The 21,393-nt window shown below is 35.2% G+C and overlaps 1 protein-coding gene across 1 annotated transcript in view; it reads left to right on the top strand.

Moving 5' to 3' along the window:
- ZFC3H1 (zinc finger, C3H1-type containing) overlaps positions 1-21,393 on the top strand; it is a 55,263-nt gene that overhangs the window by 27,947 nt on the left and 5,923 nt on the right. Inside the window, exons 10-27 of the mRNA XM_011929340.1 lie at positions 659-796; positions 1,421-1,542; positions 1,942-2,091; positions 2,824-2,998; positions 3,239-3,370; positions 3,742-4,284; positions 4,370-4,479; positions 5,298-5,429; positions 5,529-5,650; positions 6,550-6,651; positions 7,224-7,343; positions 8,324-8,507; positions 9,813-9,999; positions 11,985-12,173; positions 12,741-12,978; positions 16,656-16,761; positions 16,848-17,046; positions 17,560-17,654. Of these exons, the coding sequence (XP_011784730.1) occupies positions 659-796; positions 1,421-1,542; positions 1,942-2,091; positions 2,824-2,998; positions 3,239-3,370; positions 3,742-4,284; positions 4,370-4,479; positions 5,298-5,429; positions 5,529-5,650; positions 6,550-6,651; positions 7,224-7,343; positions 8,324-8,507; positions 9,813-9,999; positions 11,985-12,173; positions 12,741-12,978; positions 16,656-16,761; positions 16,848-17,046; positions 17,560-17,654 (3,044 nt within the window). The remainder of the gene's footprint in view (positions 1-658; positions 797-1,420; positions 1,543-1,941; positions 2,092-2,823; positions 2,999-3,238; positions 3,371-3,741; positions 4,285-4,369; positions 4,480-5,297; positions 5,430-5,528; positions 5,651-6,549; positions 6,652-7,223; positions 7,344-8,323; positions 8,508-9,812; positions 10,000-11,984; positions 12,174-12,740; positions 12,979-16,655; positions 16,762-16,847; positions 17,047-17,559; positions 17,655-21,393) is intronic.

The following is a 21,393-nucleotide window of genomic DNA, read 5'->3' as shown; positions in this document are numbered from 1 at the left end:
TTTCCTCTGTCGTTTCTTCAACTTTTTTTCTATAGAAATTGGCTTATTCAGATTTGCTATCTTTTTGGAGTCAAAATTTTAACAAATTACATGTTTTTTATTTCTCCCATCTCTTTGTATACTTTGTGTATGTTTTCCAACCAATGACTACACTATTATGGAAGAAATTATTAGTGATGTTTATTAAGGAGGTTGAAATAATAGTTTGTTTCTATCTTGTTTTCTAATGGCTTCAAAGTAAAATAAATAGAACAAAGACAAGTTGAAATCTTGCCTCTGTTAGGTAAGCCAGTTTTGGCAATTTACCCTCTATATGTAACCACAAAGTACAGAATTTTGATAATTATGTAAAATTAACAAAATAATTTTTCTTTGGTTTTAAAAGAGTTAATTTAAGTTGCATTGTGGTTCTTTATATAGAAAGCGAAAATAAAATTTTAATGAGAGTAATTATAGTATAGAAAGACTTAAAGAATATACAACATTTTACGTCTCGGGCATATAACCAGTATTGGTTGACACAGTGGATTATATAATACAACCCTAGAAGGAGACATAGACTGTCTACTTGGAGCCCATTGTTTTTGTGGATTGAAATTCAGAGAGGTTAAATGATGTCTTTTTGTTACCACGAGTAATAAATATATTGTCTTTGCAGCTTCCAAAGCATAAATCAGTGGTTGTAACACTAAATGATTCAGATGATAGTGAATCTGATGGAGAGGCTTCCAAGTCAACAAATAGTGTTTTTGGTGGATTAGAGTCCATGATTAAAGAAGCAAGACGAACTGCTGAGGTAAGTGCAATAATTAAAGGTGGTAAGAAAGATGACCTTTTGACAATCAGTAAAATTTATTTTTTCCTGAAAATTAAACCATAAAGTTATAGATTTTTAATAACATTGATTTGTGGACATATTTTAAGTATTTGTGCTATTAGGACTTTATGTAATGAAGCATGTATCAATGTAGATTCATTTTACTATTAAAAGTTTCCATAATTTGTGTTTCCTATTAAGTATTTCCTTTTTCAAAAGAGTAAAATTGGTTGGATAATTGTTCTTTGTAGTAAGGAGACTGTTGTTTTAGAGTTGTGTTATGTTACCAGAAAACAGTTTTTATTAAAATTTATTATCTAAGTACAACTTTTATCCTTTTTTCCCTATTTCAATTGTTGTTTAGCTATTATTTAATACAATGATTTTCAGACTGTAGATCTTGACTACTTGGTGGCATATACAATTTAGTAGTTATCAACCAACGTTGTTTTAGAAAAAAATAGAAAATGATGAAGACATTCAGGTATTTCTAAATAAATTCAGTATACGCTGGGTTGCAATGTAAAATATAAATCTTAGTATGGAATTTTGGAAAGCTGATGATCTAGTTGACTTCAAATTTTTTTTTTTTTTTTTTTTTAGCAAGCTTCAAAACCGAAAGTACCTCCAAAATCTGAAAAAGAAAATGATCCTTTGCGAACACCCGAGGCTTTGCCTGAAGAAAAGAAGATTGAATATAGATTGTTAAAGGAAGAGATTGCCAAGTAAGTGTAATTTTATGTAATTTACATTAAAAGTATGTGATGTTTTCAAAACTTCTCTTACAGAGTTCGTTGGCACTGGGAAATGAGTGATGATAGTTTTACCTAAGATACAGAGTTAATGTTTTATAACTCACACAGAAGAGGGAGCTGGATGGTCATACATAGACTTGAATAGAGTGATGTGCTGAGACATAACCAGCTTAGAAAAAAGATGAAAACTCTCAAAGAGAAGGACTGCACTATCAACTTTGAATGTTAACTTGGGTCATGCATATTGGTCATCATCTTTATTATTAGTCGGTGTGATTAATATTGTTACTGCATGAAATAGAATACGTTTTAAAATTAGTTTAAGTTTATTCTTGGGTATAATGCATATATCCTTTTTGATAATTTTAGCCGTGAGAAACAGCGTTTGATTAAATCAGATCAGCTGAAGACAAGTTCATCATCTCCAGCAAACTCTGATGTGGAAATTGATGGTATTGGCAGGATAGCAATGGTTACTAAGCAGGTTACAGATGCAGAATCAAAACTGAAAAAACATAGGTGAGCCTTGTTATTCTTCACATATCTAATTGTTCCTGTAATAGAGAAATATATTTTTGTGGTATATGTTATTAATAAGCATACTGTAGAATTATACATTTTCTCACTTAAACTTTGTAGAATGTAGAAGTCTGTCATTTTGTTGAATGATACTACATTTACATAAAGTAATGAAATTAATGTTTAAATAAAAATACCAGCCAGGCATGGTGGCTCATTCCTATAATCATAGCACTTTGGTAGGCCGAGGTGGGTGGATCACTTGAGGTCAGGAATTTGAGACCAGCCTGGCCAACATGGTGTGAAACCCTGTCTCTACTAAAAATACAAAAAAAGTTAGCCGGACATGGTGGTGCATGCCTGTAAGCCCAGCTACTTGGGAGGCTGAGGTGAGAAAATCGCTTGAACCGGGGAAATGTGTTCCCACCGCACCTGGCCCAACATTGAATATTTACTATAAGTTTCCAACAGTAATTGACATTACCTCAAGCTTAAATGGGTTGTTTTTTTTTAAGAGATCAGCCTCATAGTTACTATTATCAGTGCAGCAGTGTTACTTTAAATACCTGTGTGATGAATATAAAAATATTCATCCCTTTAAATTTTTATCTGTGTCTCATTGTAGATGCATTTTTAAAAATTGTGCTACTACTTTGAAAATTTTTTATTCTGACAGTGTTAGTCTGCTCTTGTAGGGAAACATTAACAAGAATTTTGTTATTTCTCATTTAGGATTCTCTTGATGAAAGATGAATCTGTTTTAAAGAATCTTGTGCAGCAAGAAGCCAAGAAGAAAGAATCTGTTAGAAATGCTGAAGCAAAGATTACAAAACTTACAGAACAGCTTCAAGCAACTGAAAAAATTCTTAATGTTAACAGAATGTTTTTGAAGAAGCTTCAGGAACAAGTAATTATTTTAAAATACTCTAGTCTCCCATTTACTACACATTTTTATAGGCCAAATTTTCTGTAAGACAAACCACCATATACTAAAGCCAGCAAAATATGTGTAACCTATAGTTTCTCATTGATAAATAATATTGGAATATTTTTATTTTCAGTTGAATAAAGCTGCGGTATTTGAGAAGAAGAAATTTCCTATTTTAAGGTTTTCATTTACATTTTCAGGATTATTCTATATTTTCAGATTCACAGAGTTCAACAGCGTGTTACAATTAAGAAAGCTTTGACTCTAAAATATGGAGAAGAGCTTGCTCGGGCAAAGGCAGTGGCTAGTAAAGAAATAGGAAAACGTAAACTGGAACAAGATCGCTTTGGGGTGAGTTTTTTATAGAAATATTTTACTTTTAGAAAGCAGAAAGTTTTTATGATAGTTTTAAGGGTAAGATGTATATATAAAGTAACTCTTTGCTATAAATTCCAAGAGATTAAGATTAAAGCTTTGTTTTTAAATGACATCCACATTTTTGGATGCCTACTTTATTATTTTGTCTTGACTTTGTTTTTTTCATAAGTCATAGATTAACTAGCAAAACTTTTGGCTACTTATGTTAAACTCTGTTTTATTCTCCATATTGATTTAGTTTTGGAATGTTAGCATTGTATGGTGGGGGTAGCACAATTATCTTACCAGAAGTTGTTTATAAAATCACAGTGATGTAAAGTATTTATATCATTTTTCTCCCTTAGCCAAACAAAATGATGAGACTGGACGGTTCTCCAGTATCAAGTCCAAGAAAGCATTCAGCAGAACTAATTGCTATGGAGAAAAGACGGTTACAAAAGCTGGAATATGAATATGCCCTGAAAATTCAAAAATTAAAAGAAGCCCGGGCCCTTAAAGCAAAGGAACAACAAAATATCTCTCCAGTTGTGGAAGAGGAACCTGAATTTTCTTTACCTCAACCCTCACTTCATGATCTGACCCAAGATAAATTAACCCTGGACACTGAAGAAAATGATGTTGATGATGAAATTTTGTCTGGTTCAAGCAGAGAGCGAAGAAGATCCTTTTTAGAATCCAATTATTTTACTAAACCTAACCTTAAGCACACTGATACCACTAACAAAGAATGCATAAACAAGCTTAATAAAAATACGGTAGAAAAACCAGAACTTTTTCTAGGGTTAAAAATTGGTGAATTGCAAAAATTATATTCAAAAGCTGACAGCCTAAAACAGCTGATTTTAAAAACCACCACAGGCATTACAGAGAAGGTTTTGCATGGTCAGGTAATTGAACATTTCATGTTTTCTCTAAAATCTGGAATTCACCCCAGCCTTATTTGCCTTACAGAATTATTATTTTCTTTTGCAGGAGATTTCTGTAGATGTGGATTTTGTCACAGCACAAAGTAAAACAATGGAAGTGAAGCCATGTCCTTTTAGACCCTACCATAGTCCTCTTCTAGTTTTTAAGTCCTACAGGTATAAAAGAAAGATTCAATAAGCTTGAATTTCAGGATTTCTCTTTGTTTTTTAATATTTTACCTTGAATATTTGATGATAATGAAAAAGCAGTTGAATCATTGCTCTCGATAACCAGACTTACCCTTTTAAGGAACATAAAAATTAAGTGTCCTGCTGTTGGGCTCAAACCACACTCTTGGATTTATCAATTCGTATCAAATTCCAGTTTCTGGCTATTGATAGAAATGTGGAGAATTTCGGATTTCTGTTTGCTAGGGATTTTAGGAAAAATAATTGGAGTCTTAGAGGTTTTTTTAATTTTTGATTTTTAATTTTACTGTTATTCAGTGTGAGAAGTGCATTGGCCAGACTTCAGAGTATTTAGATGTTTTCAAATGATTAACTTTGTGGGTCCCCCAAAGTTTTTAGACATTTAAAAGTTGTGAGAATGTTAAAGGGTTGCATGTTTTTATCTGAAAATTGTAAAGCACCTTCCAGGTAATATAGACTTTTTCCAGATTTTCTTGTCTTAGCTGGTGATGTGTGTAAGAAATACCAGTATTATATAGTATTTTATCATGTGGTGAGAAACTACTTTTAGAATACAAGGTTTTTTCTATTTCAACTGTTTTATGTTCTTGGTAAGCGGCTTGTTTCTATCACTTGATATTCTGAGTCTTTTCTCGAATTAATTTTGGCATTAATTTAATTAGATAAAAACCTCATAAATAGTTAAGTATGGAAATTTTAACTTGAAAAAGAAAAACTAAAGTTTTCTTAGTTTTCTGAGGAATGTTAATTGGGCATAATATACCTGTTCACTCTTTTCACCTTAGATTTAGTCCATACTATCGAACCAAGGAAAAACTTCCCCTCAGCTCAATATCATACAGTAATATGATTGAACCAGATCAGTGTTTCTGCCGTTTTGATTTAACAGGAACATGTAATGATGATGATTGTCAGTGGTGAGTAGTTTTTGTGAACCTTCTGTAATTTGAAAAACGGTCTTGTTTGCTTAACTTTGATATGTACATGATTATCTTTTCTGTGTTTTTTTATCTTAGGCAGCATATACAAGACTATACGCTTAGCCGAAAACAGTTATTCCAGGACATTCTGTCATATAATCTGTCTTTGATTGGTTGTGCAGAGACAAGTACTAGTGAAGAAATTACTGCTGCAGCAGGTTTTTAAAGATTTCTTATTCTCTCTCAAATGAAAATTGAATTTAGGCAACTTAAAAATTATATGTTTAGTTGTTGAAATTGTAAAATACTTACTATAATTCAGTGTGTTTACCCATAATGCTTTATCTAGATTTGCTGTATCCAGTATAATTAAGGTAAAAATTTACCTCCTCTGTTATACTAGCCACATTTCAAGTACCCAGTGGCCACGTGTGGCAAGTGCATGCCAGCACAGGTTTAAGACATTTCCAACATTGCAGAAAGTTCTTTGGACAGAGCTCATTTAGATATTTAGTTCCATTTATTTAAAAGAAAATATTAAGCTGTTTGTATAGAAACTTTTGATTTTAACATAGGACCCTATTTTTACTTACTGTTTTCAAAAATAGAAGAAGGCTGGAAATTACGATGGCTGTTGTTTCCAATTCTATAATGAAATAAGACTTCATACACTTTGTAGAAAGCAGAGATTACTGTCACACATTGTGAGCAAATATTATTAAGCTTTTTCTCAGATGTGGTGCCAAGTAATAAACCTTAAGCTACAAATCTTTTGAAAGTAAATGAAATAATAATTACTAAATTTGGTGTTATCACAGCCCAAAGTGATTGTAATGTCACTGAATCTATTTTATTGCTCCCAAATTGGGACTTTAACTTAACTATTTAGCTTATTTCAGGAACTATTTTTTTTTTTTTTAGCCCAAATTGGGTATATGATGTGGTAGGATTTGCTATAGTAAAGATAATACAGGCTTTGCCCTTTCAAATGCCATAGGTGTTATTGACTAGTACCATATACTCGCCTTTAATTCTTAAACGAGTTCACGTCATACATTTTAATTATCCTAGTCTCTAATTGATATTTGTCATGAAGATTGCTTTGCATGTATTTCAGAAAAATACATTGAGAAACTTTTTGGAGTAAACAAAGATCGAATGTCAATGGACCAGATGGCTGTTCTCCTTGTTAGCAATATCAATGAAAGTAAAGGTCATAGTAAGTACATATATAAGAGTGTGTGTATGTGTGTGTGTGTGTGTGTGTGTGTGTGTGTGTGTACTGCATCTCTTTCTGAAAAGGACTTTTTAGTTTCTGTATGACAGATTTTGTTGGTATTATGTTCTTAATATAAAATACATGTCATTTCAGGCTGGGTGCGGTGGCTCACGCCTGTAATTCCAACACTTTGGGAGGCCTAGGCGGGCTGATCACTTGAGGTTAGGAGTTTGAGACCAGCTTGGCCAACATGGCGAAACCCCGTCTCTACTAAAATTATAAAAAGTAACCGGGTGGTGGTAGCGTGTGCCTGCAGCCTCAACTACTTGGTAGGCTGAGGCAAGAGAATCACTTGAACCCAAGAGGTGGAGGTTGCAGTGAGCAGAGATGGCGCCACTGCACTCCAGCCTGGGTGACAGAGCGAGACTTCTGTGTCCAAAAAAAAAAAAAATACATACCATTTTTAAAATGGAGTGAATGTAGTTCTTTTCAAATATTGAATATCCTTCAAAATGTTAAAAAAAAAACAAACACTAGTTATGTCATTAACAATCTTCTCCTATCTACTTTAGCTCCTCCATTTACAACCTACAAAGATAAAAGAAAGTGGAAGCCAAAGTTTTGGAGAAAACCTATTTCGGATAATAGCTTCAGTAGTGATGAGGAACAGTCTACAGGACAAATTAAGTATGGTAAGAAGTTATGTAATTTAAGATCCAGAAATATTAAATTGTGGTGTTCCATCTTTATTTAACACTTTGCTAATCCTTTGGTGTATCAGCCTGCCTAGTTAAAAAAAATTTTTTGTAAAAATGATGCCATTGGGTTTTTAGGCAATACAGTTTTCACTGTGCAGGATTGCCTCTGAAATTGCAGGATATTTGTGTTCATAGCTTCTCTCCAGTAAATGCAAGCAGTACTGCTTAGTAAATAATTATGACTGCTTCAGATATTTCCAAACATACATTATTTGTCTGGGAAGGTAGCTTCCATTTGAGAACCACTGCCTAGCCTGTGTCCTCCTTAAGGGCAGGTGTTCTATTTTGCTTCATCTTTGAATATGTTTTCTGACATGCAGAAGGCTCAAAAAATGAGAATGAACAAATGATAGATGAACTAATGAACAGAATAATGTATGAATGAGTGCCTGTATGTTTGGCACATTTTACTTTCTAATTTCAAGTTTGCATTATTTGTGAATTAGCAAGTATCCAAGAGATGAATACTATTATATACTTATTTACACTAATGTAACACTTTTTTTCTAGTTTAGATATAGTAAAATAATCTTTATAAAGTATGACTTTTAATTTCTTAATTATAATTTGCAATTTAACAAATGTGAATTCATTTGATAATAATGAAAAAGCAGTTGAATCATGGTTACTGATAAGTCGACTGAAAAGGTAATGTCACTTAGCCTTAAAATAGTAGAGTCCTAATTACTCCTTTTGTTCTGGTGTAATCTTTAATAGCTCCTCTTTCCACTCAGAAGGGTCCTGGTTTGGGCGATAGATTATGTCATAGCTCTACCTTAAAGCTATGAGCTAGTACATATCATTAGAATCTTTAGGTTTTTAAGTTATTTTAAAGATGAGAACAATTGTTTTCTTTTTCTTGCATCTGTGAACTAAAGAAAATATGAAGTTAATAACACTTTTTTTTTAAATAGCTTTCCACCCAGAGAACCAAATAAATGTTCCAGCTCTGGATACAGTTGTCACTCCAGATGATGTCAGATACTTTACAAATGAGACTGATGACATCGCTAATTTAGAAGCAAGTGTGCTTGAAAATCCTTCTCATGTACAACTTTGGCTCAAGCTTGCGTACAAGTACTTGAATCAAAATGAGGGGTAGGTCAGCTTCAAATCTTTGTGTAAACAGTTGCACATTTATATTTTTATGTTTGAGGTTTTTTTTACCTATGATAATCAGTTAGGTTTCTTTCCTAGTATCAATGGAGTCTTTGTTTTTTGACAAAGCCAAAAGCATTTTATTGTTTAAAAGCTATTAGACAAGTTTAAGATTAGATCTTGAGTTTGTGTGCATGGCTCAGTGTATGGGTAATAAATTATACTAAAGTTTTTTACTCCAGTAGGCTCTTATTTCAAAGTAGGATTAGTTAAAACAGTAAATTCTGACTGGTGGAATGATTGATTATTTTTTTTAAAAAAATCATAGTAGTCATAGTTTTTAAATAAAATTATGATAAAATAATGGTGGAACAGGTTAAATTTTGTTAATTTGTAATGGATATTTAAAGCTTATCTGAGAACCTCCAAATTATGGTGAATTTTCTTTTTGTCTCTGTGTCATATTAAAATTATATGTATTTAAATAAGGTAAATAGTAGTAACTTATACAACCAATAGTTTGTATTGCAACTGGCATCTTCTAACTTCTTGGTAGTATAAATAAGCCAAGAATAGTCTTTTCATAATTATAACTTTATAGTTACAATAATTCAAGGGTTTTTTTTTTACACATTTCTTTGAAATATTTGACTATCTTAAAAGCTTTTAAATAAAGCAGTGCTGCAGAGTGCTAATAAACCCACACATGCCTGGATGTGTTGCTTATTTAACTTTCCTGTGTGTCATTTCCATGTTAATGGGATAAGTACAGTGTTTTCTTTTCTGACTCATTTACTGAGTGAAGGCCAAAAGAACCGTACATTATTTTATGAATAGGATCATGAGAAAGAATTATCTTCTCCAAGAGATAGCAAGCCCTTGACCGTTGAAAAGAACTATTATACTGAAAGCTTTGATATTTTGTACTTGCAGTAGCTGGCCTTGAGAGAGAGTCGTTTAACTTTTCCCATTCTTGAACAGTGTAAATCATAAAAGGTGTTGCTGAATATGGACATAAAGCACATTTGAAGTTGATAATCTTAGTGGTTTTATAACACTGTACTTTTGTCTGTGGTAAATGCTTACTGAACATTCACTTAAAACATTGTTGAGTCTGTGGAAGATCAGAAACTTTCAGACACGTGATTTAAAATCTTAATCTAGTACCCCTTTTCATAAGTGATCCTGGCTTCTTGGTAAATTCTAATAAAAATGGAATTTTAAAATTGATTCAGTGTATTAGCCCTGTTTAAATTTTCAAGCAGGTTCTAAAAAGCATTCCCGCCTTTTCTTTTATATATACAGGGAGTGCTCAGAATCCTTGGATTCTGCTTTAAACGTTCTGGCGCGAGCATTGGAAAATAACAAAGATAATCCAGAAATTTGGTGCCATTACCTCAGATTGTTCTCAAAAAGAGGAACCAAGGACGAGGTGCAGGAAATGTGTGAAACAGCTGTTGAATATGCTCCAGATTATCAAAGCTTTTGGACTGTGAGTAGAAAGGATAACGTACATGTGCGTGTGTGTGTGTGTGCGTGTGCGTGTGTGTGTAATCCTTTGGATCATCTTAAATATTGATATGTAGCTTAATAGAGCATATGCCTTACCTGAATATGGATATAATAACCTTTCAGTTTCTAGTAACCACAAAGCCACTTCTGGATCAGAATTTAGACTAAGCAAGAAGAAAATATTTAGTGAAGCAGTGATTTTTTGTTGTTGTTAACTTTATTAGTAAAGAAAAAATGTAAAATTATTAAAAATTTCACACTTACCTATATTTACACAGTTTTAGCTTGGGCAAAGTTAAGTGTAGCTTTTGCAAAACACCTGCAAAAATTGTTTCTTTTAAATTGATCTTAAATTGCCTCTATAAAATTATAATGACTGCCAGGAAACATTTTTGTCTTTTTATTATTTGTTTCCATGCTTATAGAAATAATCCCAATCTGTAATTCACACTAATATCTAAAGTTGCCAAGCTAAGAACATTTGATTGAGAAAAAGTGGCCTCTTCTTCTTTCTCCAAGAGAATGAGATGGTTTTTTTGGCTGTCAATTTTTGAGACAGGGTCTTACTATGTCACCCAGGCTGGAGTACAGTAGTGCTGTCATGACTTACTGCAGCCTCTACCTCCTGGACCCAAGTGATTCTCCTACCTCAGCCTCCTGAGTAGCTGGGGCCACACATGGGTGCTACCATGCCTGGATAGTTTTTAGATTTTTTTGTAGAGATGGGTTCTTGCTCTGTTGCCCAGACTGGTCTTGAACTCTTGGGCTCATGCAATCCTTCTGCCTGGGCCTCCCGAAGTGCTGGGACTAAAGATGTGAGCCACCATGCCCAGCCAAGAATGGAATGTTTTTTACCCAGACTTAAAATTATAATTGATCCACTTGAGAAATAAAATAAATATTCACCTGAACTTTTATCACCTGAACTTGGGAGCCATTAGTTTCAGATAAATTTTTAAATAAGTCTGTTGCTGTCAGATCTGTCATTTACTTCCAACTGAAGTTGTGAACCTGATAGATTTAGATAACATGATACCCCTTAATAAACTTCCTACTCTATTTCTTATTCTTTGAACGTAGGTACTCAACAGATTTAGATAGTAAAGGATGCTTGTTTTTTTTTTTTTTCTTTTTTAAAACCTAGAGCATTGTACCAAAGTGAATGCTGTTGATCACCACAAGATTGTATAGGGTGTAGAATATTCAAAAGTTGTAATATTTTTCTTTGAAGTTGTTTGGTCTTTAATGTATTTTGTCATGCATTTCCTTTCTTTTTTAAAAAATCTTTTTTGAGACAGAGTCTCGCTGTATCACCCAGGCTGGATTGCAATGGTGCGATATTGGCTCACTGCAACCTCCGCCTCCCAGGTTGAAGCGGTCCTCCTGCCTAAGCCTCCAAAGTAACTGGGACTACAGGCAAGCACCACCGAGCCTGGCTAAGTTTTGTATTTTTAGTACAGATGGAGTTTCACCATATTGGCCAGGCTGGTCTCAAACTCAGGTGATCTACCCACCTTGGACACCCTAAGTGCTGGGATTTATAGGCGTGAGCCACTGTGCCCAGCATATTTCTAATATAAATCTATTCTCAAAACTTTTATGTAGTCACACACCTAAGCGACACAAATCGTATGTGATAATAAATGTGAACTTTGGATATTCATCCTGATCTTGCTGCGATTTACCTTTTAAATTAGGGAAAAGAGAAATGAAATTGCTTCAGTGATGACTATAAGAGTATATCTGTATTGTTTTAGTTTTCATCTGATTCCACTTTTCAATATGTGATAGAAGAGGGAGTCTAGATTGTAGTACTAGAAGATGGATTTATACGTTTTTACAATTATCCTTTTTGCAAAAGTTGAAGATTTACTATGAGATGGTTTTTTAATGAAATGTGAAAAGTCTGTAGTTTTGGTTTATTCCTGTAAGGCAAGATTAATAATATAAAGGCCCTTTGGGCAGTTTTTACACCTAGAAAGCACCTTTGAAGAGAAGGATTACGTATGTGAGAGAATGTTGGAGTTTCTAATGGGAGCAGCCAAGCAGGAAACATCCAATATTTTGTCCTTTCAGCTTTTAGAGGCTCTTTTGTTTAGAGTTCAACTGCACATATTTACTGGAAGATGCCAAAGTGCACTGGCAATTTTACAGGTAAGAACTTGTTACAGCATTTAACTGCATTTTGTAGAAAAAGTTTAAAAGGTCTACACCGTTATCCATAGCATTATTTAATGGTTGAAAGCACAAGATTTGGATTTGAATCCTTGTTTTTCCACTTACTGCTAAGTCATGTGACATTGGGTAAGTCTATGACTTTATTTCCTCATTTGCCTGATGGGTGTAGTATCTTTTTTTATAAGATACTAATAAGTAGAGTTTTTATAAGATACTAATAAGTAGAGTTTTATAATAAGTAGAGTTTTTATAAGGTTTCAATGGAAGTATTTTATGTTAAGTATCCACAGATAAACTTCAAGATTCAAGCCATAAGGAAAAAAAATCAGTCTGATGAAAATAATCTATATGAGTGTGGTTTAAAAAAATTTCTTTTTACTGTTTTGTCTTTGTCTTACTAGATTTTAAGTATCAGGACTTAAGATGTACCAACAAATGTGACCTTTTTATTATTTCATAAACTTTAGCATGGTAAAAATTATGTTTATCTGGTACTGACATCTCTAATTAATTTTTTATCAAAAAATTTTAAATTTTTCCTAGAATGCATTGAAATCTGCTAATGATGGAATAGTTGCTGAATACCTTAAAACAAGTGATAGATGTTTGGCATGGTTGGCCTACATACATCTTATTGAATTTAACATTCTCCCTTCAAAATTTTATGATCCATCTAATGATAATCCTTCAAGAATTGTTAACACAGAATCATTTGTAATGCCATGGCAAGCAGTTCAAGATGTAAAGACTAATCCTGACATGTTGTTAGCAGTTTTTGAAGGTAAGTATAAAGTTTATAAATTGTAATGTCAACTGTTAATATTATAACATCAGTGTTTAGAACATTAACTACCCATTATTGTGATTCTCCATAATTAAGTGGAACAAATTGATATCTCTATATTGCAAGTTTTAGTTTCATAATTTATAAGGCAGATTAAGTATTGAATCAGAGAAGATGGACACTGGCATCTTTGAAAACCAATAGCTGCATGATATTACATTATCTTTCTGATTGTGGCAAAGGGTACCTGTTAAATGTGTAGAGAAAATAAATTACGTAAGTTTGATGAATTGATTAAATCAGAGAACTAGGCACCTTTTTTTTTTTTTTTAGCAGTCCATTAAGGTGGAAGTTTAAAGATTCGTATTTTTTCAACCAATTAATATTTTCTCCATCAGTCATTGAGGTTGGTTGCTTCTCTATATTAAATGATAGGCCTGTTGTGGAACACATTAAAAGATGTAAAACCTGTTCCTAAAACAAGTGTATAGCCTAGTCAGACGATAAAATCTATACATTTGTCATAATTAAACATACAAGGTCATATAACTGTGTGTTAGTATATAGTCTAAACTGTATGCTACATAAAAGAGACTAGGGCTGGGCACAGTGGCTCATGCCTGTAATCCCAGCCAAGGAGGCGTGGGCAGATCACCTGAGGTCAGGAGTTCAAGACCAGCCTGGCCAACATGGTGAATCCCCATCTCTACTAAAAGTACAAAATTTAGCCGGGCGTGGTGATGCACGCCTGTATTCCCAGCTGCTCAGGAGGCTGAGGCACAAGAATTGCTTGAACCAGGAGGCGAAGTTTGCAGTGAGCTGAGATCACGCCGTTGTACTCCATCCTGGACAACAGAGTGAGACTCAGTCTCTAAAAAAAAGAGACTAGGATCTGTGATTTATAGAATTATTTGATACTGGCCATAAACCCAAAGGGAAGAGATTATTATAGATTGGCATGATAAAGGAAGTCTTCATAGAAGAATGGGGACCTGGAGCTAGATGTTGAAGCATGGCTATCAATATGACAGAGTGGGTCTCCTCAGAGATGGGGGTGGACCCTTGTCTTATTTATCATTTTACTCCTAAGGGCCTGTAAGGATGTGTGGCAAAATATTAAGTGCTTATTAAATGCTTGTTAAATACCCAGTGAAGGAAGTAAAGAAAAGAAAGGACATTACTGTTAGGGGAGTTAAACAAAAAGCAACAGGTAGATGGGAATTTATGCAATGGATTTGAAGTGTGATTGGGAAAAGGGATAGGTCTTATCAAACTGAGAGTTCTGTGCTGGACAATCGTAGTGATTAAGCCTGATAAGTAGAATGATACTTGATTTTTAAGAACCTTGAAAATGTGGTAGACTTGATGGCAGTAGAGGTTCTTTAAGAAAGAATGTGCTTGAAGAGAAGTTACACCAATGGTAGGAAAACCAACCAGCAGCTGATGGCAATAACTGAAGTACAAGAAAAGTATCCTGGGAAGGAGGATATTAGAGACGTTTTAAGTTATCACATAGAAATACGTGGGGGGGGCCAGGCGCGGTGGCTCAAGCCTGTAATCCCAGCACTTTGGGAGGCCGAGACGGGCGGATCACGAGGTCAGAAGATCAAGACCATCCTGGCTAACACGGTGAAACCCCGTCTCTACTAAAAAATACAAAAAGCTAGCCAGGCGAGGTGGCGGGCGTCTGTAGTCCCAGCTTCTCGGGAGGCTGAGGCAGGAGAATGGCGGGAACCCGGGAGGCGGAGCTTGCAGTGAGCTGAGATCCGGCCACTGCACTCCAGCCTGGGCGACAGAGCGAGACTCCGTCTCAAAAAAAAAAAAAAAAAAAAAAAAAAGAAATACGTGGAGGGGAGGTGGGGGGAGGCGGAGGCGGAGGCGGGTTGCAGATTAAATGTCAGGGAAGAGGAGAAGGAGTAATGAAAGATTTGAGTTTTGAGACTGGGAAAAGGAAAGTGTCATTAGTAGAAAACTGATACCAAAGTTGGGAAGACTGATTTTGATGGTAGGAGTAGTAGTTGTGATTGTAATTGGTCATTCAAGTGGAAATGATTGTTGGCGGTAGGAAATAAGGAAGTGGACCTTGGCAGTGGTGCCTCACATCTAAAAATCCCAGCACTTGATAATCTGCTGAGGCAGGTGGATCACCTGAGGTCAGGAGTTTGAGACCAGCCTGGCCAACATGGTGAAACCCCATCTCTACTAAAAATACAAAAATTAGTCGGGCATGGTATTGTGTGTGCCTGTAATCCCAACTACTCGGGAGGCTGAGGCAGGATAATTGCCTGAACCCAGGAGGCAGAGGTTGCATTGAGCTGAGATTGTGCCACTGCACTCCAGCCTGGGCAACAGCGCAAGACTCCGTTTCAAAAAAAAAGGAAGTGGACCTTACTTGGACAATTATCAATACATAAGTGGATTTGAGTGTTATTCACATAGAAGTTACTGTGTTACAGAATGCTTTACAGTTTTTATAATGTGCTTTTGAAGTAAATTTTGCAGTAGTTGAGGCTATGGGATATTTTCTCTGAGGAAATGAGATTTAAGAGCATAACAGTAAGGAGTAAAAGGGACAGTGGAGTCATTAAAATGGGAATAAGAGGAAATTTAAACAATCTCTTGGAAGCAGAGGCAAGAAGAAATTAAGAAGAAGGGGAAGAACATTGTCAAATGTTAAATACAATGAAGGTAGAGGTGAGCTTTTATGTCTGGTTAGATATGAGTCCTTATAAGTGAACTTCAAGAGTGTAGTTTCAAAGTGATTGCATTCACTTTTAAACTCCACAGATCTGGGAAGTTGTGGTACCATTGGGTAAAGAGGAAATGATCACAGCTGTGCAAAGTAAAACATTGTACCGTTTAGTAAGTAGCAACAAGATCAAGAAAGAACTCTTTACAAGGGGAAAAGTGTGTTTTGATGGAGTAAGGAAAGGATCTAGTTTGGAGAGACATTCAAATGGCTCTGGGGCAGCAGGGAAAGACTTCCTTTGCAGTTGTCAGGGAAAGAGGAAAAGATAATTTATTCTATAATTTTTTTTTTGAGATGGGTTTTAAAGAATTTAGGATAATTACAACAGAGATACTTATTTAAATGAAAACACTGATAGATGCAAAAGCTCATATGGAATGACTTTATTCTTACCAGGAAAGTTGAGGAAAAGTTGAAAGGAATTGAATTTTAGAATAACTTCCTTTTTTTTTTTTTTTTTTTTTTTTTGAGACGGAGTCTCGCTCTGTCGCCCGGACTGGAGTGCAGTGGGTGGCCGGATCTCAGCTCACTGCAAGCTCCGCCTCCCGGGTTCCCGCCATTCTCCTGCCTCAGCCTCCGGAGTAGCTGGGACTACAGGCGCCCGCCACCTCTCCCGGCTAGTTTTTGTATTTTTAGTAGAGACGGGGTTTCACCGTGTTAGCCAGGATGGTCTCGATCTCCTGACCTCGTGATCCGCCCGTCTGGGCCTCCCAAAGTGCTGGGATTACAGGCTTGAGCCACCGCGCCCGGCCGAATAACTTCCTTTGAGTAAAAGCCAGAAGCTCAGTAAAGGTGAATAAGATGATGGATGGGTAATCAAAGGGAGGGGTCATCTTTTCCCATTGGCCTCTAGGAGTTGAAGTAACACAGTCAAATATTTCATTTTTATGGTTGACATGATTCATGTTGTGATGTTTTTGGGTAGATGCGGTGAAAGCTTGCACAGATGAGAGCCTTACTGTTGAGGAAAGAATAGAGGCCTGCCTTCCACTTTACACAAACATGATTGCTCTGCACCAACTCCTGGAGAGGTACAACTTAATTGCCAAGCAGCTAACCTTGTATTAAAAAGTGATCTTTTCATGTCTTTAGCCTTTTTGTTTTTGTTTTTGTTAAGGTATGAGGCTGCAATGGAGCTTTGTAAATCTTTACTGGAATCATGTCCCATTAACTGCCAGTTACTGGAAGCCCTCGTTGCATTATATTTGAAAACAAATCAGTATGACAAAGCCAGAGCATTGTGGCTTACTGCATTTGAAAAAAATCCTCAGAATGCAGAGGTTTTTTATCATATGTGCAAATTCTTCATCTTACAGGTAAAAAATAATGCATAATTCTTAAATATGATGCTTTTATATTTCAAATTTCCCTGTCAGCACCAGGAAGTGTTTCCTGGTCCTTTTACCCTTTGCAAGGGTTCCTTCTCTCTCTGCCATAGTTCTACCTTAACACTTACTACAGTGTGTTGTAATTTTATTCCTAGCTACTTTAATATATACTGTACTAAACTTCTTGAAGGCAAGGAACATGTTTACTCATATTTGCAGCCCAATGCCTACCGCAGTGCTAGATGGCTAATACGTAATTGGTGGATGAAATGTGAGCCTATGGTAGTATTAGAGGTTAAGCTGTTTAATCGTTAATGGAACTTAGAGAGTAAAATATAATAACAGTTTTCTGAGTATGTCTGAAACTCATCCCCTCTGCCCCTTACCCACCCAAGAAACTTAATCTAATGAGTACTTTTTTAAGGCTTTTTTTCTCCCTTGTGACATTTTAATTAAACATTGTAAGCCTGATATATATCCCCCTCCCTCTTTTTAAAATAGAATCGAGGCGATAATCTTCTTCCATTTTTGCGGAAATTTATTGCATCCTTCTTTAAACCGGGGTTTGAGAAGTATAATAACTTGGATCTGTTTCGGTAAGTTGTAGAATTCTTAGTTTGTAGAGGAATGAGAGAGAGCACAGTTCAGTAGAAAGATTACAGTTTTTTTCTTATATGATTACATTTTAGACTGACTTTTTAGTACTTGAATACCCACTTAACAGAATACTCGAAACAGAGTAAATAGAACAATAAAAACGGAGGCAAGATGGAAAATTCTTTAACATTCTTTGGATTAAACACACTATACAAAGTAAGGCATATATTATAACCCTAGTAACTCATTCTTTTACTTTATTGTTACTGTTGTTAATTTTAGTACTGAATATTATAGCACTTAGTTATCCCAAGGCAATCTCAGTGATTTTTTACAAAATGTATTTTCAATCAAAGTGAATGTAAATAATATGCCTTTTTCTTTTTTTAATTCTGAAGAGAACTACTCTAGCCCCTGATATGTCATGGAGTAAGAAGTTTCAGAGCATCCTTTTCTCAACCATTAATTTCTTAATAGCTCATATAGAGCTGTACTTACTGTCTTTCCTGAGAGTTCCTATTCCAACAATAAGAGGTCTTGGCAGGTTTTGAATAATGATTTTTGGGGGGGGAGCCTCTTAAAATTATCTTTCCTTTGTCCTCCTCATCTCTTTATGGGGTTAGCAAACTTTTTTCTTAAGAGCCAGAAAGTAAATATTTTAGGTTAGCAGGCCATGTAGCCATGTAGTCTATTACCACTACTCTACTATGTTGCTTTATTGAGAAATTAGCCATAGATGAAATGTAAATGAATGGTTATGACTGTTCCAGTACAGCTGTTTACAAAAATAGGCATGGTTTGCTGATCCTAAGTTAAAGCAGCATCAAAAGGAAAATATTTTATCATGACATACTCTATTTTGTATTAGGAAGAACTGAGAGAAGAAAGACCTAAGCTGAATATCTCCCCAAAAAATTTATTGTAGAAAATACAGATGAGTGAAAATAGAATCTTAAAGCCCAAATTTTGTTAAGTAAATGATCTATCCAACCTAGACCTTGTTTTTTGTTTTTGTTTTTTTTTTAAATTTTATTTTAAGAGATGGAATCTCCCAGGCTGGAGTGCTGTGGTGCGATCTCACCTCATTGCAACCCTCCGTCTCCCAGGTTCAAGCAATTCTCCTGTCTTAGCCTCCGGAGTAGCTGGGATTACAGGCGCACACCCCACACACCCGGCTAATTTTTTGTATTTTAGTAGAGACAGGTTTCACCGTGTTACCCAGGATAGTCTCAAACTCCTGACCTCAGGCAATCTGCCTGCCTTAGCCTCCCAAAGTGCTAGAATTACAGCTGTGAGCCACTGTGCCCGGCCCACCCTGGAACTTTTTGTGAACATGGCAGTTTTATTTGAGATTTGGGGACACTATCCCCTTCCAGACTTGAGTCTTTATATAGGTCCTCTTATGGTAGCAATTTATTGCCATAGCGATTTTAGTGCCCTTCCCAAAGGACCCTTCTTTTTGCTCTGTTACATCTATATTAATATTTACAAATAATTACAAATGAAATAATTCTAAATGCAAATTAATAGAAAATAAGTAAACTTCTATAAGGAATTTAGAGGTTTTTCAGCTTCTCCATACTCAATTTCTTCCTCGTTTAAATTAGTTTACTGTAACATCTCAAGCTGAAGCATAGGACTAATTCAAGGCTGAACCAAGCTCTTTAGAGATTGCTGGTTCTGGTCTTCCCTTGGGCACGGAGATAATTGGTTTAGTTTAAAAGAAAATGCTACCAATTTCTGCCTTGGTAACTAATCAAAGATCTTCAGATCTTCTTGATGCCAGCTTAATAAGGCAGAATAAATAAGCATCAATAAAAATTTGAAAATGAGTTGTCTCCAAATATATTCTCATTACTAAGTCATCTTTATTAAATTATTTTGTGGCAATAGTCATAATTCACTGAGAATTAAGAGAAAAAGGTATTCTGTTTATAGCTTATTTAGACAATAATGAAAGCCTTGTTTACACAAAGATTGTGCATTTCTGTTAATTTAGAAAGTCTTTTTCATCAGATATTAGGAGAATGACGATAGATGAGATAATTTTTGGCCTTGCCATACTTACTGTATATTGATACAAGTTTTTAAAATTTATAAATTGTCGATGTTTATTAATAGGAGAAATCTGCTCTTAATTGGTTCAAAATACTTTAAAAATTTCATGAGTAGAAATTGTTAAGCAAAATACTTAGCACTGTAATTTTTACCTGGAATTGAATCAACTCTCTATGTGACATTTAGTATAAAGATGGCAGGCAGAAGGAACTAGATAGGTAATTTTCATGTGTTTCAAGTCAATTTGAAGATTAAGTAGATAGCTAGAAAAATTAATTTGGGGATATCATTTACTTTACTAAAGTTAAACTAGGGATTATAGTCTTAAGTAGATTAGATTTGAAGTTATCTCTTCTGACCATCTCAGTTTTCAGTGAGGATGTTAAGGGATTAACTCACGGTAATGTAGCTTGTCTTGGCAAAGTCAGGATGATAACCTGACTTCTAAATGTTCTATTTCTTCTCTTTCTTATGTTTGCCCCTGATGCAGCCTGTCTAATTCATTAAGGCTTGTCCCCTTGCAGTTATTTAAAAATTTAAAACAAATAGTTATACTAGATTGTCATTTTTGTGATCAGTGTATTTCCTTTAAAAATGTTGTTCTTAAGGATGGTGGTATCTTACACACAGATTAAAATACATTAGAAGGAAAGTGGGCTTATTCCAGTAGAATTCTTTACTGATTGACTTTTTAGAGTTACTGGGATCGACTTACAATCCTAGTAAGTTTTGTGGTTTTTCAAGAAGGGGCTATAATTTGTAGTGTTTCCCAATCTTATTTGATCATAGATCTCTTTTGACAGGTACCTTATGGGCTAATGTGTTATAGAGTACACTTTTATATCATGTCTAAACTTAAGTGGGTTGTATGTGTGTATGGCTGTATGTGAGAGAGACTACTTTCAGACATAAGGTTTAGTAAATCCTTTTTTTTTTTAAAGAAAGGGTCTCACTCTTTAACATGGGCTGGAGCACAGTGTTGTGATCTCAGCTCACTGCAATCTCTGCCTCTTGAGTTCAAGCTATTCTCCCACCTCAGCCCAGGAGTAGCTGGGACTACAGGCATGCACCACCACGCCTGGCTAATTTTTGTATTTTTTGTAGAGATCTTGGGGTTTCACCCAAGTTGTTAGCCAGGCTGATCTTGAACTGCTGACCTTGAGTAATCCACCTACCTGGGCCTCCCAAAGTGCTGGGATTACGGGTGTGAGCCACAGCCCCAGGCCTTGTAAATCTTTTTTTAACAAGAAAGTACAGATTTCATTGGAAAATTTCAGATACTTGGTAGACTCATTTGTTCTTTTTAAACTAGGTTTAAATTAGAGGATTATGGGGTTTCGTTTAATCTTGGGGATAGAATAAAAAATTCATTTTAGGAGGAGAGTTTTTCATATAGGTATAAAATAATAAAATTGTGGCCAGGCACAGCGGCTCATGCCTGTAATCCCAGCACTTTGGGAGGTTGAGGCATGTGAATTACTTGAAGCCAGGAGTTCAAGACTAGCCTGGCCAACATGGTGAAACACCGTCTCTATTACAATTACAAAAATTAGCTGGGCGTGGTGGTGCATGCCTGTAGTCCCAGCTACTCAGGAATCTAAAACATGAGAATCACTTGAACCTGGGAAGTGGAGGCTGCAATGAGCCGAGATTGTGCCACTGCACTCCAGCCTGGGCAAC

The sequence above is a fragment of the Colobus angolensis genome, unplaced genomic scaffold, assembly GCF_000951035.1.
Source record: "Colobus angolensis palliatus isolate OR3802 unplaced genomic scaffold, Cang.pa_1.0 Scaffold80, whole genome shotgun sequence".
NCBI classification, from domain to species: domain Eukaryota; kingdom Metazoa; phylum Chordata; class Mammalia; order Primates; family Cercopithecidae; genus Colobus; species Colobus angolensis.
Note: the sequence above shows the minus strand (reverse complement) of the source record. Positions and strands in the feature narration are given on the sequence as shown.